A 21,849-nucleotide genomic window follows, 5' to 3' on the forward strand; every position below is an offset into this window, starting at 1 on the left:
GGCATTACACATTCTAAGCAGGCCCAACAAAAGTAAATTGTACTGTTTCTGTCATCACTACCTTGACTTCTCAACCATCGTCTTACACTGGACCATCAGGAGGGGCCTGTTTATAACCAAACAATAAAGGAAATCCTGAAACGAAGAGGGTCAATTTGCAGACACGTGTAAGCGGCCACAGAAGGGGTTCAGAGCTCTAGGGGCAGGACACTTGAAATTTCAAAAACAGTTTGGAGAACAGGGTTAAAGGAAATGTGATTATTCAGGTAGAGGAGAATAGAGATTTCCTTCAGAGAGGGTACCATTCACTCATTCATTCATTCATTCATTCAACAGGTAGTTACTGAGACCTTGGCTGTGCCAGGCACTGCCCTGGGTACGTGAATACGTCAGAGGACAAATCAGCTGAAGACCCTCGTTCTAGTTCAGCTACTATTCTGCCAGGGGAGACACAACGAAAAGAGGCACAGTAAGAAAAGTCCATTCTGGAAGCTGAAAACGCCAGGGTAAGAGAAAAGCACAGTGGAACAGGGTGGGCGTAGCAGGAGTGAGGGGCGGGGGGGGAGCTGCAATTTTAAACAGGGTGGGTGATGCAGACGTGACTGAGGACTCCGGAGCAGCGACCTAAAGGCACGAAGGCACCAGCGATGGAGACCCAGGGAAGAATGTTCCGGCAGATGGAACAGCCCATGCGAAGGCCCAACAGTGAGAGTGGGGAGGGCCTTCCTGTCACCATAGGAACCAGGAGGAGGGCCTGTCTGTGGTGAGGTCAGACACAAGGAGATGGACGTGACCTGTAGCACGATGGACCGGATTGGAGCCAGAGCATGTGTATCAGGGACAAAGGTGGGAACACCTTCCCCGGGCGTCTGTGACAGGAGAAAAGGACTCTCGGGGGTCAGAGGGACTGACAGATAACGGTGCAGATGACCAGACGAGGTCCTCCCCTGCCTCGGGGACACTGCCATTAGCTCCAGGAGCAATGAAGGCTGAAGGCCAAGACTGTGCTTTTCCTAGGGTTGTGGTGGACGCAAGACTTGTTGGAGCAGAGGCAGGACTACAAAGGGGACGGGGACATTAGGATCCTGCTCAGGTGCTCGCCTGGCACCTGCGCAAACAGAAGCTTTGCTGACCGACGTGATCAGGGAGCCTCAGGACAGTGGTGAGGGAGCCTGTCGGTGATCGCATCTTCAGGAAGCCAGCGCCCAACAAGCAAACCAGACGCCCCGCTCCCCACCAGCAGCTCCCGTTTCTATAGCAACAGGCCCCGTCTTTCACGGCTTCCCCTCCTCCCTCTAATAGCTAACCAGCCACTTAGGAGCCAATCTCCTCTCCACTCAGAGGAATGGAAAGTCTGCAGAGGGAAGGGAAACCCATGACACCTTTCCACCTACAAACCGCAGATGAGATGGTCACGGGCAGGATACTCACTGAGGGAGGAACAGTGTTCTGCTCAAGCTAGAGGTTTCTGCTGCCATTTCCTGTTCTTTAGATGAAGACACGTACCCTTCAATGGCTACACTGTAAATAAGAGGGGCCTGGATCCACCTGCGATGGAAGGGCACACACACAGTGGGTCACGCATGAGGGACAGATTTTTCTCTGCACGGGAACCTTCACCGCCTCTGAGCGTCCAAGGCTGCACCGCTTGCTTTCCTCATGGCTGTTGAGCAGCCCATCACGCCCCCTCCACTGACGGCCCGGTCCCTCTGCCAGCACCCAGGCCGCAGGGACAGAGGCGATGGACCTGGTGAGACTCGTGCTCCCCACCCTCCTTGGGGGCCTTTCCGTTTCAGTCTCCTTGAGAACTAAAGTTTCCTGTGTGACACAGGAAGGCACAGAAGTTTAGAAAGTGCCAATTTTGTCCATTGAAAATGATGCCACGGACGCCCAGAAACAAGGAGCGACGACCCACTCCCACTCACATTTATCCCACTGGGTCTGTCAGCTCAGGGTGGGTTATGCCGTACTAACACCATCTCACAAACCAGTCTGTCTCTTGCTCATTGAACAAACACTACCTGAAATATGGGTGGTTTCCATGGCAAATGGAAACAGACAGCACAGCAACTCATGCGCCGGGTCTTAAAGCTCCACTTACAAGAGCTGTGCCCGCTGACACCCCATTGCACCCACCAGGAACCCGCATGGCCACATGAAAGGGGGAGAGAAGCCCAGCGCTACCAGTGCCCACAAGACGGGAAACACTGCAGAGCCGCAGGGACGACCCCCACACACGCCCACGCGAGAAGCCAGGCCTCTCCAAACACTGAGCGTGAGCTCCAGCTTGAACACTCTGAACCAAACTCGACTTCTCCACTCCCTTCCTCTGCCCAATGGCATCTCCTAGGCCTCCGTCCACCTAACCGCCTCCTCCTGTAAGTTTCAGCCGGGCCTGTGTCCCTTCTGAAGGGCTGGCAGTGTGCCCTGGCATGGGAGGAAACGCAAGCATGCAGCTGCTCACAGGTGGACCCCTCTGGACTCAGCAACCCACCTGCATGCAGCCCATTTCTCTTCAACTTGGCAACAGAGAACGTCTGCTCCCAGGTTGGGAAAGACGGAATGAGCATGATGGAGACCTGAAAGCTCACCTTGGAAAGCAGCTCCGTGTCCTATAGTGGAGCCCACGTGTCCTAATCATAATACATCAATTCCCTTCACGCACATTCATGAGAAAATGTGCAAAGGTGGGCGGTGAGGAAACTAACCCGTGAGGCAGAAAATGAGAAGGGAGGACATGGGACCACGTGACTTCGTCCACTGTGTGAGGACAGCTCTGCCTTGGCTCAGAAGCTACAGCGAGGGTCACGGGCAGAAGCCACAGAGGCGCAGAGGACGGGACATGCCTCCCCGGGGACCAGAGCTGCTCCCACGGGGTTGGCTCCCTCATAAGGGTGTAAACACCCCGTGACTCTAAATGTTTTCAGAGATGAGATAACTTCACCTCTCCAGACTTTTCATACAGGTTTCTCATTTCCATTCGTTTTTAATTTTTAAAAAAAGTGACTGGATGGGATTTTTGCATGAGTCATATAAAGGGTTTGAATGCAGCTCAGAAAACTTGAGTGTTTTGGAGAGAATGCCTGGGGAACTGAGACCAGAGAGTCTCTCTTGTGTTTCCCCACCTTTAATTTCTGCTCATCCTGCCCCCTCTCCCTTTATATGCTTCCTGGGTTCCTGGTTCTTTCAAAGCTGATTCCATGTCAGGTCTTCTTCTGGCCGGTGCCACCTTAAATATGTTATGTGCACAATATATAAACTATAATGGACATGGACAATTACATAAACATCACAGACAGCAAACAAAGAGCCCATTGCTGTATGAGAGCTGCTGTGTTAATTCCAGGAATTCTGTCTTTGAAATCAATCTTCCTAAAGAGTAAACAAGAGGCGGTAGAAAGGATGAATCGGTCTCCTCAGTTCCACATTGGAGAAGACGCTTATAGTCTCTATTCCCGTTTTTAAAAAAACAAACAGGTCGCAGTTGACCAAAAATTATCTACGCCATCAAGTGAAATCTGAACACTATAGAAGTTAAAAATACAGTTTTACAGTGACTGTGGTGCCCTGGAAAATCCTTCAGTTCCTTTTCAATTAAAAATAAAAGTGTGTGTGTGTGTGTGTGTGTGTGTGTGTTTTTCCCCATTTCCATTAGATACACTGTTAGGATGACGTTAAGGCCCCCAAGCTGTTTATCTGCATACGCAGAGATGACTGAGAGGCTTGCCTTTTATTAAAGGTACAGGCCGTTTCAGGGCCAGGGAGCCATGCTCTCATCAGCCCCAGGAGCCTTCCCCACAGCCCCCCACACTTCCAATCCCTGCCTTGTACTCAGCTTTCACCCCACAGCCTCTGCATTGTCGCCTGAGGTGTTCTGACTCGGGGAAGCAGGGGATTCAATGCCTAGAATCCTACCCGCTGGACCTTGCAGGCCTTACTGGCCTCCCGTCTTCATGCTATATAAGCAACATAAGCATCGTCTCCAATTTGGAACTGAGGAGACCAATTCATCCTTTCTACCTCCTCTTGTTTACCATTTAGCAAGATGTATTTTAAAGACAGAATTACTGTAATTAATGCAGCAATGTGTAACTATATTGTATACGGTAATATATCTACACATTCCTCAATGATGGGGCAAAACTAAACATTTCCTGTCCTCCAGATGGATCTGGATGCTGCAGGAAATAGAGGAAAACAGAAAGCAATAGATGGAGGAATACAGTCAAACCATTGGGGAAACCACGTCTGGCAAAACCTGACACTGCTGTGAGAACACTGTTTTTTCCCTTGGACAATCAGCACCTCCACGTCCACTCACGGAGGTGGACTGTCAGGTTTCATGATGTCCATCGGTTTTCAACTCCATGATACGAGGAAGTCAATTCCTCCTCTGGACGGCGGCACCGCGGAGTCTACGAGCAGAACCCAGGAGACAACAGAGGGCTGGGGTTCTCGGAGGCTCCCAGAACACAGGGATCTGCCAAATATTATTCACATAATTACTGATCATCTTCCCATGTGTAAAATGAGATGTTATCCAGTTTTAAAATGTTCCTTTTTGGGTAATTTCACAACATGTGATCATTTCCAAAGATAAACGTTCCCAGAGTCATTAACCAGAAAGCCTGAGTATTTCTTACATGTACATAAAATCAAACCAATGTGCTTAAAGTGGAAGCAAATCATAAAAGGGCACATGGGTGCTTGTGGCCCTAAACACTACATTAGGCAGAATTTCGTTTGGAAAGGATCACGCTCCGTATTACTTGGGAAGGCAAGGCTCCCCGCCTGGGATCAATACCGTAGGCTGCAGAGAAGCATTCCGCACGCAGTTGGTAAATGCCTGGTTATCATCACAGTAATTAAAGGGAACAGGGTTATATACAATCGGCGTGAACATCTTACTCAGCAACTCCTGCCAGTTGCTTGCAAAAATTAAACTCATTAATCATTCTGACTCGAAAGGAGAAAAAGCTTTGGGTACGAAATTTTTAAAAAGCTCCATTTTATGAAGAAAAAAAAAATCCAAAACCAACAACTAGAGAAATTCCTGTGTACATAGTGACGCTACAATATTAATCTCGTGTGGGAAAATAAGTGGATTCCATTGTCAAAAGTCTAATATTATGTTATTCTAATGCTTCAGACCTCCTTAAATCTACGGTAACATATACAAGTAAATTATTAAAAAGCTGCACGAGCAGCAGTAAAATGCATGCCGTAGAAAGTAGGCTTCCGTGCTCACCTGCAAATGCCTTCCTGTGACACAGCTCAAATCCACTGGGAAGGCACAATTGTCGTGTTTCACAAACAAATTTGGCTTTAAGCAAATACATACGTTTTTGGCCGGCTATAGATAGCAAAGGCTTGTTAACACATTGAAATTTGTTTGCTATAATTCGCAGTTGACAATTGACTCATCCAAATGAAAAGAAATTAGGCTTCCCCTTATTAATTTTTCAAGCCAACAGATTAGCTCTTTGCTATGGTTTTCCTCTCTAGCCAAGGCAATTATGGAGACACGAGGGACAGGCAGGCACGCTTTAAAGACTACAAAGTGCAGTGCAGAGGCCACGTGTTTTGTTGCTATATGTGGCTTCACCTGTCACTCAGCTGGAACTCTGTCCACGTCACTAGTCTCACTTCCCTCAATACAGACAACTCCCTAATTAGCACCACATTCTCTGTCATGTAATTTTGTTATAGACAAAATTTCAGAAAATTCTCTAGAGGTATAGAACGATAGTTTAAAAAGTTGAGCGATCGTTCGCTTTATGACAACATTCACAGAGAGATGGTTTTAGGTAGTAAACACTTGCCCTGTGTTTCAAGTAGGTCCTGACGTGCAAAAACTCTAACTTTTCAGGAGGATGGCTACTGCGTCCAGCAGTACGCTACGATATAGTTACAGGGCATTAAACCCACAGGGGACCTCAAGGCTGAGCTAGGGGATACTTCATGTTACAAGAAAGAAACTAAGACGTTGAGAGAAAGTAATGCGTACATGCTTACATATAGCAGGAGAATGAAGGGGATTAGACAGAAAGGTATTTAGACTAAGCAGCTGTAAAGAGAGGAGCAAAGGCAAAGTATCTACTGCGTGTGGATGTCTTGTCACCACCACAGAACTGATACAGCGTCGAGCTGCCCGACCTGTGCAACAAGAGCCTGGAAGAGCTCAGGAAGGTGGTCACTGGGCGCTTCCAATGCTACGAGTCTGTAAAACAGAAAAGCAAAGTATCTCAGAAGAAATGCTCGGAGGCGTCCATCAGCATAATGACGCTGCTTTCATCAGCTCCTAACACAGAAGCTGCAGAACATACTCAGCTCCCTTTATCTTCATTCCAATTTAGCTAATTCCGAATTTACCTTAAGAAGGAAGGCAGGAAAGGAAAGACTAGAATAGTGGGGACCCAAACCTTGGAATGTAGGCTCCCCCACACTCCTACATTAAGGGCAGAAGAAGGAAATGATTTACCAAAGAACTCCAAGGCCAAGTTCAGAGAGAGAGGGAGAGAGAGAGAGGAGGGGCAGGGCATGAATTCACGTAGCATCAGGAAAGACACATGACACAAAAGCTTTATGTGAAGGATGACGGTCATCAAGACCAAAGGCTATAGGCACAAAGACTAAAGAGGAATCCGAGAGGCCATATATCAAGTCATTAAGAGAACATCGATGGCATTTGGTGTGCAGCTGCTGTAGTGAAGACAGAGTGTAAGCCTGCCACCAGGCGAAATAAGGAAACAAGGGTTACTGATAACAAGTGATCAGGGGTAACTGCTTGGTTAAGAAGTTGGACAGGAAAAGAAGGCAAGAAAAACAGGACAGTAGCCAGAGCTGGCAGTAGGGACCAACGAAGGTGATCTTTGTTTCTCTTTGCAGGAAAAGAAGGAAGAACTGGTGGCGAAGGAAGGAGTAAGGGGTATCGTGTTCCCCTGAAAATAAGACCTAGCTGGACAATCAGCTCTAATGCGACTTTTGGAGCAAAAATTAATATAAGACCCAGTCTTATTTTACTACTGGGTCTTTATAATATAATATAATATAATATAATATAATATAATATAATATAATATAATATAATATATAATAAATATAATATAATACCGGGTCTTATGTTAATTTTTGCTCCAGGAGACACAGTAGACCTGCTTGTCTGGCTTGGTCTTATTTTCAGGGAAACACGGTAATATTATTAGTAATAGCAACAACATGTTAATATATTCACTGAGCACTTCCCAGGACCCAGCATACAACAGCACCTGTTCTGTAGGTACTTTCTTTACAAGGAGTGGAGGTCGTAACTCTACAAGCATCCTCAGTGAAAGCTGTCCTATACTGTCCCATAGCCAGGCCGGAGGTTAGTCCACTAAGCATTTCCAAGTTAGTAATGAGAGGAATGGGATCAAGTATGAAGAGATAACTGGATGCTTTAGCCTTTTTTTCATGTGTTAGGATAATAATGTGGAATTAAATATTTTAAAAACAACATTTAAAACCAGAGCAGAAGAAAAATAATAGGGCATATAAACAAATTTGTGGAGTCAAGCTACTTAAAAAATTAAAGCTGATGAATCCCAAGCAGAACTTAACAGGATGCTGACATCGTACCGGTGGAAAAAATCAAGACGGAGAGAGAGATGGGCTGGTTGCTGAAAGGGCCATGAACTTGGCCCTGTCGGGCCAGTAGACATCATGAGATCATGAGTAGTGATTCATTGGTCAATCCCCGTTTCAGCCAATTTGCTGTTTTAAAATCCTGTTGTCATTGCATTTGTATTGTTAGGAAATCACATGTCACCAAAAAATGAAGAATAAAGACACATGCTGATGTGACCTCAACAAGACTATTGTTCTGACCATCACCGAGGCCTCCAAAGTCCTTTAAAAAATCATAAAGATACACCTGAAACTAACATAATATTGTCTGCCAACAACATTTTAATGAAAAATCGTTTTAAAAGAAATCAAAGGGAAATGCTCAAGCAGGGGTGTGACAAAGTTCAGTATTTTAAAATTCATCACAGTTAATTCCTGTTGGAAGTGACTAAATTCTATTAAAAGTCACTTCCATCAACATTTCCTTTAAGAGGCAACTTATTTTTAAACCTGCAAAATGAACTTTAAATCAAAATAGCTATTGATTCCTCAGAGGGGTTGCTCAAGTAATTGACTTCACATTTAAATAAATCTAAGATGGAGGAGGAAACCCTGACAGAAAAGACGCTGTGGCTGTATTTCTATGTCACAGTTAAACTTCACATCTTAGAACTGACCACCGCCCAAAACAGGCTTTTCTGTGGTGCTGTATTGGGGGGTGGGGGGTTCCCGTACACGTTTAGTTTGTGCAAGTAGGTGAGGCAATGCTAGTTCATTACCTGCTACGCAAACCTCACCATCTGATTTATCTGTGCGAGACCTTGTGACTACCTTAAATTTAAACGTGGGAGGGGGGAATTACCCACTCTCAATCTTAGTCAGGCCTGCATGTTTGCACAAATACAGAGGTCAAGAACTCATTTTAGTTTCCCCTTTGTGGGTGAAAGGCAAGAGGTACAGAGCCCACTGAGTTTTAAAAGTATGCTCCTTATCATCATCTCAGTGACCATGGCAGGGCAGCTGCTTCTGTGCCATGGAACAGCTTTCTCTGACTGACAAGCCACAGAAGAGCAGGGAAGTCACCCACTCACCTTAGTTTGTAACTGAGCAGAGAGCTGCCCGCGATTCCCCGGGCGCTAACACAGAGCCTACTTCAGCACCGCAGACAGCACCCACCTAAGCAAGCCGCTCCTCAAACTGCTGAAGTGCATGTTTCAAATGGTTGAGTCAAGACACGTAGAATAACAGGCAACATGTTCCCAGTTAGTCGTGTATGCTCAGGATTAAATTTGGGTAGCAAAATGATTACTCAAGATTCTTTCATCTTGACAAGGGCAGGTATCAGAAAAGCAGTTTTTTATAGCTCTGTGTTTAACTAGTACCTCTTATGTTAAGCTAATTACACACGGTGCTCCTGGAGGTAAAGCGATTTGTTTACTACGCACATCTATCTCTGAGTCAATTTTTAGACATATTTTTCCAATTTTAATAACTTTTCTGAGACAAGCACATAAAGATTTTAAGAAATTGATGCCACCTTTTAGCCCCGTGTCATTGGTTTAATCGCACATATCAAATACGTTTATGTATTTCATAAAGATACTGCATATACATATGCTATACTTATAATTACATACAACACACACACACACTTCTAAATTTTCTGAGAAAAAACAACGATGTCAGGACTTAATGAATTTAAGTTAGAGATGCTGTTCAGGCCTCGTCAGTAGAAATAATTTGCAAATGTTAAATCCTCAATTTGTTCCTTAGTTCAACTCTTTTGCTTATCTGAGAAACAGTTCTAGACAAATGTCAGCCTGAAAAGAAGGAACTATATGCCCCAGGCAAAGATGAAAAAGAAAAAAAGAAAAAAAAAAGATGGGTGGAGAGCATCTGAAACAGAATTCAGAACATCTTGCCTCTCCTTTCCCCTAGCGACACCTAGAGACTGTGAGAAGAAATTGCATCGTTCTCAACCCAGGCATAACACAATTTGACAGTTTTAAGTTAGATTTAAGGCAAAAAGTGCATCATTTCCATCTGCACTGCAGCTGAATTGTCTTTCCCAAGATTTCCAGTAGTATAATCCTCCAGAATTTTTCACCAACCCCAATGAAACCTTTCCTCAAAGACGTCCAGTTCCTCAAATTAGAAGCCTGAAGAATTCCTGATTTTCCCTTAGGTCCTGACCCACTGAAGTGAGGGACACATCTCTGATTGTCTCCATGGAACCAGGGGAGACTCCAAAAGAAAATAAGAGAATCTCTTGCAAGATCGGATGCAGGCTGTGTGTGTGTGTGTGTGTGTGTGTGTGTGTGTGTGTGTGTGTGTGTGTGCACGCAAGCGCAAATTTAGGTCATCTTTATTACAATCTCCACATCCTCCATTCATAAAACAAACCAAAGACGACCAGTAGCAACAACACAACCCCAGTGACTTTTTCAGAATTGCCCAAGTGAAAAGCACTCAAACTCCGCCCCCCACTCACCTACCTTGCTCTATAAAAGCCACAGCCAATGGTGAAGCAGTGTGATGCAAGGCAGGACATGTTTAATAACCACAATTCCTACTCGGTGCAGGGACCTGTACCTCCCCGGCTATGTCAGGGGCCGCTGAGAGTCCTGTGTGAGGACCAGTGCCCAGGTGGGAATTCCTCAAGGGTAAATGCGCTGGGTTTCACCACCCTGCATATCTCTAGGGGCTGCACCAGCCAAGCCAGCCCTGCTGCCTGTCTGAGAGCTTGTCTGGGATTTTTCTCTTTTCCCTGGGAAGAGAAGGTCTCAAAAACGGTTGTTGTCTCTCTTGGTGGTCGCCCCTGGCCCTCTGAATAGCTGGATGGGGTCAACAGAAATGGTTGAACACATCCACCTATGCAGCCCCCTGCTGTCCTGCCTGAGTCATCGGTTACTAAGGTGATATGCAAATGCAACCTCTGAAACCCAGGTGTCCAGCTCAGAGAAGAGTAGGAAACGTGCTCGCTGAGAAGTTTTCAGCTAACACACTCTAAGGTAGAGTTGCCAGTCCAAGGCTAGGTGCGATGAACAGGTAGGGCCTGAAGCCCAGCAGCAGAAATTGTGCTGGGCCCGGGACAGGTGGTTGGGCCTCGGTGCTGGTGCTTCTATTTTGTTGTTGTTAATCACCATCACCACCACCACCATCACCATCACCACCGTCACCACCAGCACCACCACCACCAGCACCACCACCATCACCACCACCACCATCACCACCACCACCACCACCACCGTCACCACCACCACCGTCACCACCACCACCACCGTCACCACCACCGTCACCGCCACCACCACCGTCACCGCCACCACCACCGTCACCGCCACCACCACCGTCACCGCCACCACCACCACCACCACCACCGTCACCACCACCACCGTCACCACCACCACCACCGTCACCACCACTGTCACCACAATCACCACCACCACCACCACCGCCACGGCCGCCACCGCCACCACCACGGAAGCTGCCACCAGCAATGGCGGGGAGGGGGGAGTGCCTTGGAGAAGTGAGAAGTAGACAGCGTGGTCAGGGCAGCTGGGAAGGGACACACAATGCATAGAATGCAGTGACAGGTGGAAGGGAGAGAAAAAGAGCCTGGGACATTATCTTTCCAGAGTCTTAAAACAGAAAAAAAAAGAAAAATCAACTTGTAAGTACAACCAGACTGAATTCTCTGCTTAGGACCCACCGCCCCGTGCGGTGCACAGCAGACGTCCACACGTCCTGGAAACCCCCAGCCAATTCCACATCCCCGCAGCTCAGCCCCACAGACGCGGCTCTCAAGCCACCAACTCCTGGTCGCCGCCGCTGTAGACAGAGACCCGCGCCAGGACCCTGGCGATCGCGGTGGCCGTTAAGGGTGTATTTGGGGGCGCCCCCGGGAGCGGTGGGGGAGGGGGGGGAGGACCGCCAAACACCCTCCGAGATGCGGGTGGACGCCTCTCCCCTGGCGCTCGGCCCCGAGCCCGTGCCGCCTCCCACCCACCAGGAGGGTCTTACGTCCTCGTCGTCACAGTCGCTCCGCGCCTGGTACTGGAACCGGGGCCGGCCACCCGCGCCGCTGCCGCGCGCCCGGGGAGCCGCCGCGGTCGCCTGGGCTCCGAGGGGCTTGGGCCCCGCGCCGTCGTCCTCAGGCCCCTGGCCGCCCAGGAGGCGGCTGGCCTCCGGCGGCCCCGGGAACGACCGGGAGGTGTTGATCTTGCCCGTAAACCTCTGGTACAGCGAAGCCATGGGCCCGCGCGCGCCGGCCGGTTGTCTGCGGGGCGGGTTTCTGTTCCGCGTCCTCCCGCTCGGGTCCCCGCTCCCCACCCCCTCCCGGGGAAAGGGAAGAGGAGGAGGAAGGCGGGTGGCAAGTGGCAGCGGGCTCCTCGGCTCCCGCTCCGCCCGCCGCCGGCCGCGCCTGGCTCAGCCTCCGCCGCCCCCCCTGGCGTCCGCGAGGCCGGGTCTGGGGGCGTGTTCTCTGTCTCGTTCCCTTTCTGTTTTCAACTCCTCGCCCCGGCCACGCAGGGCCTGATGAGAGGCAGGAACGTCCAGAACAGCATCAGGGAGGGAAATGCCCAGGCCCCAGCGTCAACACCACCTAGAGAGCCGCGAACCTGCACGGAGATCGCCAGGCTCCCCGCCCGGCCCCCACGCGGCTCCTCCTCCCCACGCGGCCCGCCACCCGCCGGGCAATGGCGCCTGGGTGGCCAGGGGCTGGCGGCGAGGAGGGGCGGGCACGGCGGGGGGCGATGGAGGGGGGGCTCGCAGGTTCTGGGCACCAGCTGGGAGCGAGGGCAAGGACTGGGTATGCGCTGGGGGCTCTCAGCTCTGCTGTCCCCACCGGAGGTCGCACGGGGGACAAAGCACGTGAGAAGAGGCCGAAGGTGAGGAGTGGGGGGGCTGGGGGGACAACACCCCAGGGCGCCCTCCTCCGCGCTGTGCTCCGTCCACGCGCTGGCATCCCCGGCCGCTGCAGCCTTGGCTCCCACCGGTGTCCCCCCAGCTTTTCTCCCTAACTTGAAATCACAACAGCCAGGACCCCTGGGGGGGTACATGGGGGTGCGGGAGAGTAAACAGTCGGGCTGGCAGGGAAGCAGCGCTGGGGAAACCGCTTTCTGACGCGCCCTCTTTCCTTTTCAAACCAAGCTCTTCTCCGAAAACAGATTCATTCCCCTCCACCCAGCCTCAAAAGGAAGGAAAGGCCAGGCCAGGGAAGGCAAGCTGGGGCGGGAGACTAGGGTGGGGGCCGGGGGTGCGGAGCCTGCTGGGGCCTCAGAGCAACTCAATTCCACGCCCCCCCCCACACACATCCCTATTTGTGTAGATCGCCAACTCCATTTTCGTTTTCAATCAACTCAGGCAGAGGCCGAAACATTTGGGATGCGGACAACTTTTCTAAAGTTTGCTCCTCGCCCCCCAACTCCCGAGCGAGCCCCTCTGGGGGTTAGTGGGGGAGGCGTAGAAAGGACACGAAAGGTGCTGGGGTCGGGGTGCGCGCTCGCTGTTCTGCAGTACAACGTGCTCCAGCGCCCCTGTGTGGAGACACGCGAACTACGGCTCGGGGCTCGGCTCCCACTCAGACGTCCCTCCCTTTCCTAGCGTGGATTCCTCCCTCCTGGCCTCCGGGCCCCTCTCCCACCTTCTGGAATCCGCGCTGTCATCCTTCTAGAGGCTCTGGGCAGTACTGGTTCCCGTCTAGCGCCCACCGGTCCCCCCGCCCCCCACCATCCTCCTCATGAGGTCCCTTCACTTTTGTTGGCAGCCCTTGCAGTTGCGATGATCTGTGCTATCTTGAGTGTCATCAGGGACTAGGACCCCAAACTCCAGAGGGAGGGGACAGGTGGGATTCTGCACCTGCTCAGATCCTACCTGCTCCTTCCACACCTGGTCAGGGTGGGGTCTTCACGGTCACATTCCAGGACTCCACAGTGCTCCCTGCTCTGCTCCACTGAGGTTCCACAATGACTTCTATTCAGGCAAGGCCACCACTCAGCAGGCCATGGTCGCCAGCCTTTGTTGGGTCTGAGTCCAAGGCCATCTCCTGGCACCACTGCCCAAGACCAGAAACCCCGGACAGACCCTGCCTAGTCCTGAACTTGTCCCCTCCCTCTGTCTCCTTTCCCCGGAGGGAGAACTGGATGCTCACGGATAGATCCCCTGGGAAAGGAGAACTTCCAGGCCCTTCCACACTCTCCCTAAGCTTGGACCCTGAGGGGCAGTTTTCAGTTGTAATCAAAATTCATACACACCCATCCTCTGTTTAATCCTGTGTGTTTTTCCCATCACTGTGTAGGAAGTGCAATCCTTAAGGTAGTTTAAAAACACGTTTCTTTACAGCAACTACAAAAACAAGGAAAGCCAGTGTGTCTGCATAGGAAGAGGCTCTCTGCCAGGCTGATGCCCCCTACACAGGCAGAGGTGCCACCACAGGCCTGGGCGGCAGAGAGAGCGTCCCCGGCCCACTTTACTTTGGAAGACAGAGGCAACAATTATAAGAGCCACAAAGCGATAAACTTTAAAAGTCATCACATTTAGATAAATAGAAAACCTTGCTTTCATCCCCCGCCCCAGCTGGGCTGCCTTTCCCTAAGAGGGAGTTGAAAGGACAGCTCCTGCTGCTAGCCATGGGGCCGGATACTGACATTTCACTAAATCTAGATGCCGTTAGGGTCTAACTTATGTAATATATATGTATATAGAGGAAATATGCATGCATGTGTTACAGCAACTGTAAGAAGCATATACATATTTCTGTACTAACATTTTATACAAAACAGTATTTCTATGGAAATACTTATATAGCATACACGATTATTTATAAACCTATGGATATCGACAATAATAGATTGAACATGAGATACAGAAGATATGCGTGTCCCTCACTTTTAAAAGCTATGTTTTCAGGTGAGCTCGTAGATATTCAAATTGCCATTTGGTCCAAGTTAAAAGTCCTAATTAAAATATTCAGACAACAGGATAAGCAATTTCCCTTTAAAATTATTTTAAAAATTAAAAAAATATATACTATAAAACTCATAAACAGTAGGGGGAAGAACGGAGGTACAAATTTGTGTTGAGAGAAGCAAACCTGAAAATTAAACGAGAAATGGGGATTCAGGACAAGCAGGACCCCTCTGAGGCAAGTGTGAAAGGAAGGGAGAAATCACATGATGACACATTGCGGGGAGAGGTTCTCAGGTGCAGTCTAGACTGAGGGCCCAGTAGGTAACTGAAAAAGAACTTGGCTACATTCTTCTGCCTTGCACATGGAACACGATTCATTTCAAAGGACGTTTTAGACTTGCTGTGCAAGCCTGTGCACGCGTGTTCCCAGCTTGTGTGCATGCTCATGTCCAAATCTGCCCTACACGCTGATACGTGAATTGCAGGCTGTCCCTTTACATAAACTGTGAGGATTCTGAAGTCCCAAATGCAAAAGAGTACGCTGGTGAATACTGTAGGATAAGTGAAGTACTGCACTGCAGAGACGTACAGATGGTGGCACTTAACGTATACAATACATAATGAATTCACTGTTGGCCTTCAATAACTTTTCAGAACCCTATCCCCCGAATAAGGAAAAAAGATATTTGGTCGAGCAGCAAAACATTGCAGTGGGCATTTAAATATAGCTGTAGCATTTCAAAAGGGAACATGTCATCAAGAGCTGTCCCCTGTCAACCACCCTATCATTGAACCTCCCCCAATAGGCTGTATTGAAGTAGATTTCCATTCCTGCTTATTGGGCAAGTATGGGGAGGCTTGTTTAAAAAAATATTCTGTAGATTGTTTCATACCAAGATTTTAATTCCTCAATACTAAAAACTATGTCCACTGACCCTTTTCCCTACCTAGTTTCCCAGGATTATGTCTTCCTTATTATTAAATAAAGGCACGAGTGTGTTTATTTCCCCTGGAACCAAATGACAAAACAAATATGTTAACTCACTGGATTTGGGCAGATGCTGCAAAATATGGTGGGTAGTCTTTTTTTTTTTTTTTTTAATGACAGTAAAGGCAACTTTTGGGTCTCCATGCAAGCTAAGCATTATAAAAATACCAAAAGCACCCTGAGTTCAGCAGCCTAAGCATGATTTTTATTAGCTAAGAGGTTTTCTTATTGCTAGGAGAGAATTATATCCCATCGTTTACTTCTCCTTTCTCTGTGAGAAGGAGGAGGGCAGAACGCTATTTAAGACTTTTAGTCTTTTCCAAACACTGATATTGGAGAAGTGAAACGGCCAGCGTAGCACACTCTTCCTTTTAGGGAGGAAGAACTTCCGAAAACACTGGGCATCGGTATCTTTCTGATATTAGCACCTGAACTCACATAAATCAGGAGAAATAAAGCAGTAATTGGGTAGCTTGCGAAAATAGTGCTAAATACATAAAGAGGATATTCTCAAGTCTCTCCACCTCCCTCTCCCTCTCCCTCTGTCTTTCTTTCTTTAAAAAATGGTTTTTGCATGATGACTACCAATTAGGACTGGGTGGTATGACTTCTTTACAAACTTTACAAGCAGGTGATGTCCCGCACAAGAGAAAAAGAATGTCTGTCCCTGGCTTTTCAAAACCACAACATTCAAGAATGAACGAAGTTCATTTTGAGCTTTCCAGATTGGTACTGAAAGATTCATATGTTTTAAAGAAAAACATTTCTTTCAACCCAACGGAAAAGGCTTACTGTAAAATTAATGAAGTTCAATTTTAATCTGCCAAGAGCACTTTTCTCTGCATTTTAGGATTGCCATCGTGCAGCCGCCTGGTATGGACGCACAGTTGAAAACAGAAGTACAACTAACCCCCCCAGCAGCCCGCACACAACCGCACGTGCTTAATCAACAGGGGTGGCAGAGCTAATGGCCAAAGAAGTGAAACAGCCACCCACTCAACTGACAGGCTCCCGTCCCCCTAGTGAGAACCTGCGAGGGGTGTGTCAGAACCCACCCTGCCTTTCTTTGCAGAGTCTCCCTCTCACTTGTCACCTCCCCCCTCGGAGGCTGGACCATAACCCACTTCCTCTTTCCTCCCACCTTTACCTTCCTTTCTTCCCTTTCTCTTCCTTGTCACTCATTCTTGTCTGTGCTCTTGATCAATCAATAGTAGGCTGTCTATTTTGTTTCTCTAAAACTTCCTTGCCGTTCTCTGAATAGTTACAAAACCTTGCTCTTTACGACCAACGTTGTCTCAGAAATGGTCCAAATAATTACTTTACCTCCTAGAGGACGCACCAACTTCTGTCTTTTCACATTTTCTAAAGGTTGATGATAGTTGCCATGATGTTTGCCAAGAGCTCTTAAGATTTTTAGAGCATGAGATAAAGAAGAGAGGGTGTTGTCACTGTGTGTCCCCAGTGATTATTTGAGTGTCACCAAGCCATTACCTGAAATGTCTCAATTTCTGTATCAGGCATATTCTCTCTGAAGGGAAGTGACTCTGCTCTGCCCGTAGGGCTCTGTGCCCTTTCCAACCTTGCGCTTATCTGAGTCCGGTGAATTAAGTTAAATCTGCTTCCCTTTGAAGCTAAAGTGATGCTGATGAGCCTCTGCAATTCAGAGCTCCAATTTTCCAAGCAACAGAGGCGATGGTTGTTTTCTGGAGGAAGAGAAAGCTTTTATCTTGTGACCGGTGGCAAGCGTGTGGAAAGACCAAAGCCGAGGCTGCCACAGAACTAAATGGGGGACCCAGGGCTCAGACCCTCACGTGAGGCTTTTGGTTTTGCAATATGTCACCCAAAGGGATTCTCAGGGTTTTTCTTGAAAGCAGCAATGGACTGGAAAAGGATAGCTAGAGACAAGGTCATTCAAACGCTGGGTCTCCTTCAGATCCTAGAGAACAGGACTACTGTTCATGTCCTGCCATGCAAGTTACCCTCCCTCGCACAGCCATAGAAATAGTCACAGAAAACTTAAAATGTGACTCCACTAAACAGGACGCCAGTTGTGAAGAACAGGAGGGGTTAGGGCGGCAGACAGGACTGAAATTTAGGGAGGGCTGAGTGTGGGGCTGACGAAACGCGCCCTAGGAAGACGGCGCTGGTCCGCCAGAAATAGCAAAAGAAGTGACGCAAGCTCCGTGAACCGGCCGGCAGGTCCACGCAGGCACATGTCACTGTGCCGTTGCAGCTGGCTGAGTGACACAGAGGGAAGAGAAAAGAGGGCCTCCTCTAAGTGGTGAAGAGGGACAGTAAGACGCCTTCGAGTCAGGACCAGAAGCCATCTCTGAGGCAGGTCAAGGGCAGGAGAAGGGCCACCTGCTTCCTGGACGTTTCAGTCCTGCAGGAGTGTGGCTTTTGGACTAAATATGTGTGGCATGAGCCGCCAACGTTGGGATGCTTTGGTACAGAGTGTGCTTGCATCGCTAGCTCCCTAAAACAAAACCCACACCCACGCATGAGCAGCGGGATGGCTAAGGTGAGTGCGGATTGTAAGCACCCCGCTCGCCTACCCAGGAAATGCCTGAGCACCTACTATGAGCCCGTCACCGTGCTATGTTCTCAGGAAGAAATGAGGAACTAAAATGAACCCAGTCTTTGCTTTCAAACAGATCACAGCCAACACTGCCTGAGGACAGACGCTGTCAATTCCACAGCCAGATCGATAAAGCCTTTCTTTTTGTGAACAGATGTAGTTTTCTCAATTTCTTATTCATTTTGCTACGTTTACAGCTCTGCTAGTTTTATTAGGAAAAGGCTGTTAGAAACCACTAGATCCCAAACACGCCCACAATGCCCCACTGACTTACTGCAGGAGAGCAGCATTTTCAATCCAATAACGCAGTGGCCCTGAAAGAATGGCCTCTGGGCCAGTCCTGTAAGGATCACCCATGAATTTGTTAGAAATGAAAATCAGGGGCCCATCCCAAACCTACTGAATCAGAACTCAAGGCAGCGGCTGGCAATGTGCATTTTAATAAGTGACGGTGACTCATGCTCAAGGTTGAGAAACACTGCATTAGAATAATGCAAAACAGCGCGTTTCTACATGGCATCCAGGTGACCTAGAAGGTTCCTACCACATGTGCTTACTCATGGGGCTTACCAATTTCAAGGACGTAGCAGGGTTTCTCCAGATGGTAGGAGTTTTTCGAGAATGTGCAAAGGCCCATCTACCTCATTTAAACAGAAGTTACCTCAGCAGTTGATTCAAAGCCCGAGGAGAATGGAGTGCAGTTGGTCTTTGCAGGACATTTTCAGAAGGCTGTTTGCCCTTGAATTGACATGTTTAAGGTTCATCTCAGGAAGAAGACAATGGCCAAAAGGGAAATTGAAACAGGGCCTAGTTGGGACTCCCACAAAAGAGGCCTCACCTCTCTCTGCCCTCAAGCTTGACAATTGATCAACCCCCTCCCTGCGGTTTGAGCTTGGAATGTCCCCTGTCCCAGTTCCTTGCTTTAGATAATGACCCTGAAACTTATGTTTGCTTACCAGTCACAATGCTTCCCTGCCACCCCATGCTTGCCAACTACAATCTTTAGGGCCTAGTATTCTTTCCAGGTTACTGTCATCGCTGCACCTGGGTTGGTGACCACATTTGAGAGCCACACCGCCAGAGGGGAGGCTCCATGCCGACCCCTGGAACCATCAGGTAGCCTCTGGAGGAATGCACAGATTTCCCCTTAAAATATCCCAGGTTGATCTGAGAATGTCACGGCAGTTTTTGGAGCTGTTAACCCGCTGCCTTCTCAGACCTTTGGTTCTCAGACAATAAACGCTCATTCTGTGACCCAGCTCCCTGTCAGTCGACTGGCTGAGCGGCAAAGGCAGCATGAGCCCCGGACTCCTTTGGCCTCGGGTTTCAAAATGACAAAGCAGACTCCAAAGACACTGTCAAAGCTAAGACACCATGCCTACTGGGGTTGATCTCAGAGGGCCTTTGGTTTTGCACATTAGCAGAAAGCCTCTCCCATTTTGCCAGAATATTTGCAATTGGGCAGATCAGCTCTGCAGAATTGCAAGAAGAATAAAAAGCCTTCCTTTCAAAAACTGATTTCATGAAAAAGTCCTCTTTGCCTCTCATTTAGACTCATTGCTCTTTTCTTAATGCAATAAAAAAAAACCTTGTCGTGAATTAAAAATCGATGAAGTTAATAAACATATTTAAGTTGAAAACTGACTTTTATGAACTTAATTTTCCTGAATCGACTCCTTTACGGCACCTTAAAATGTTCATTACACAATCCACTTCGTTATTTTTTTCCTCCGTCTCTTAAGATTCCCTCCAAATGTCCATGGGACATACCTACAAATTAAAAAATGGGTTGATGTCACTTCAGGTGGCTCAACAGTTCTTGAATTTTAACATGCTCTCTGTATCACATTCTCATGTTCACCATTTCTGGGTAACTATCCATATACACACAACAGATCCCAAATGTGAAGGCAGAGACTCAACCCTGGGACAGAAAAGAAACGTCAAGCTCTGGGTCTTCACAGTGTCTCGAGCACACACAAGAGATATCCGTGCAAAATGCTAAATCGTGCCTATGCTGACATGTCCGACACGAGAAGCAGTGACTGGGTTCTCATTCGTGCAAATATTACATTAGGAGCAATAAAACTGAAATGAGGGCACGCATGTGCTGCATGGGGGGAATTCAATTCACCGTGCACGGTAACTCTGTCAACTCCAGTCTGCCCATTTCTGAACAATTTCCTTCCCATTAAGGGGAAGTTCAGGTTTGTCTATACGACTAATTGCATTTCAAATCATTGGAACTTGCCCTCAAAAAAGGAAGTCCCCTAACAATTACTTATATTTCTATTTTGCTTGACAGGTAAACAGAAATTGCCTGCTGGTGAAATAAATCCATTAGTGCAATCAGCCTGCAATTTGGACAGTTTTTTTCCTTACTCACAGCAAAAACAAAATTGACTCTTGGCTACAGTAGGATGATGTGGGGCCCATCTGTTGTGTTGGTTGTACTTTGAGTCCCTGATGGAGCCCTGTGACCTCAGCCCTCTGTATTGCACCCATAATCGCCGCCATTTTATTTCTCTGTAACCCAACAATACCTAAATTGCACCATTTATACAGAACCTGTTCGATCTTCACGAAAAACGATGGGTAGATGAATGCTTTCAAAGGACTGTGAAGGATTGCTAGCCATTTTGTGACAAGAGGAAAAGCACCAGATGGCTATATTCCGATCTGTCTTTCAGGATTCCTGTAGTTCTCTCTCTCTCAGAGCTCTGACATCACACAGTCTCAAGTTCAATGCCAAATGAGATGGAAATGGCTGATTGTGATCTAAATAAATCCTGTTTCCAAGTTGAAATACCCAAATCTATCAGATGATTATCTTTCTTGAGCACTTCATTTGCTCCAAGAAAAATAATATAACACTATCAAATCTAATATCCTATGAGACAGGCTACAGAATTCATGACAAAATAAAATATAAGCCTTCAGACCCAGCAGGGGTTGGCAGATGGCTAGGGAAGAATCACCTTTGGTTTGAGATGCATGTGGTCCTGTTATGATGAAGACCCCATTCTGCAGTCAACTGAGCTAGTTCCAATAAAATTAAGCAGGTTTGAATCTACTCTGTGTCTACCTTTCCACTTACGATAAAGTTAGCTATTTGAAAATGCAAAAAAAAAAAAAAGGTGGGGTCACTTTAATGGAAAACTTGGACTAGGTACTAGTCTACCATTTTATCCCCTGATTACATCTGCATTTTATTGCATCTTCCCATCACAAACTATGAGCTGCAGGCCCGGAACTTAACAGATAGCAGCTGATTCCTCGGGAGGGCTGCCTGCTTGGGCCTTAGCCACATAATGCAAAACAGCCCCTGGAAATGACGGCATTTCTTTCGCACAGAGCACCCCAATGGTTAGGCCACACCCGGCCCTTGGTGGCCATTTCCGATGACAGTGGAGTGACGGTAACCTCCTGCACGAGCTAGCACGGCGACAGGAAGAAAAACACAGCAAGTGATCTAGAGACTCTTCCTTCTCCCATTGAGGTCACTGGTGTTTGAGGGGAAGAAATCCTCGCTCAGATGATCACAATTCTAGGTGTTTCAAGTGTCACCTGCGGAGGAGGTTGGGGGTGTGACACATTGACTAGCCCTTCCCTGCTCCCAGCTTCTGTGACTTTTATCTTCTCACCATTTCCCTTTATGGTGTTGATCAGCTCCAACGGCTCAAGGCATCCAGGGGGATTTCTACAGAGCATCTCCTTATTGCTCGTTGACGTAGAAAACCACCTTAGACTTGTACCGCACTGCACCCTGGGA

At 48.0% G+C, this 21,849-nt stretch overlaps 1 protein-coding gene across 4 annotated transcripts in view; it reads right to left on the reverse strand.

Annotated features, from left to right (window-relative positions):
- DPP6 (dipeptidyl peptidase like 6) overlaps positions 1-21,849 on the reverse strand; it is a 571,444-nt gene that overhangs the window by 395,466 nt on the left and 154,129 nt on the right. The window contains exon 1 of one of the 4 annotated variants that reach the window (XM_074315063.1): positions 11,626-12,094. The exons of the other annotated variants lie outside the window; for them this stretch is intronic. Coding sequence (XP_074171164.1) covers positions 11,626-11,856 — 231 coding nt within the window. The 5' untranslated portion in view covers positions 11,857-12,094. Of the gene's footprint in view, positions 1-11,625; positions 12,095-21,849 lie in introns of those variants that run through there. 4 annotated transcript variants of the gene reach the window in all.

Source organism: Rhinolophus sinicus, linkage group LG11, assembly GCF_036562045.2.
Source record: "Rhinolophus sinicus isolate RSC01 linkage group LG11, ASM3656204v1, whole genome shotgun sequence".
Lineage (NCBI taxonomy): Eukaryota > Metazoa > Chordata > Mammalia > Chiroptera > Rhinolophidae > Rhinolophus > Rhinolophus sinicus.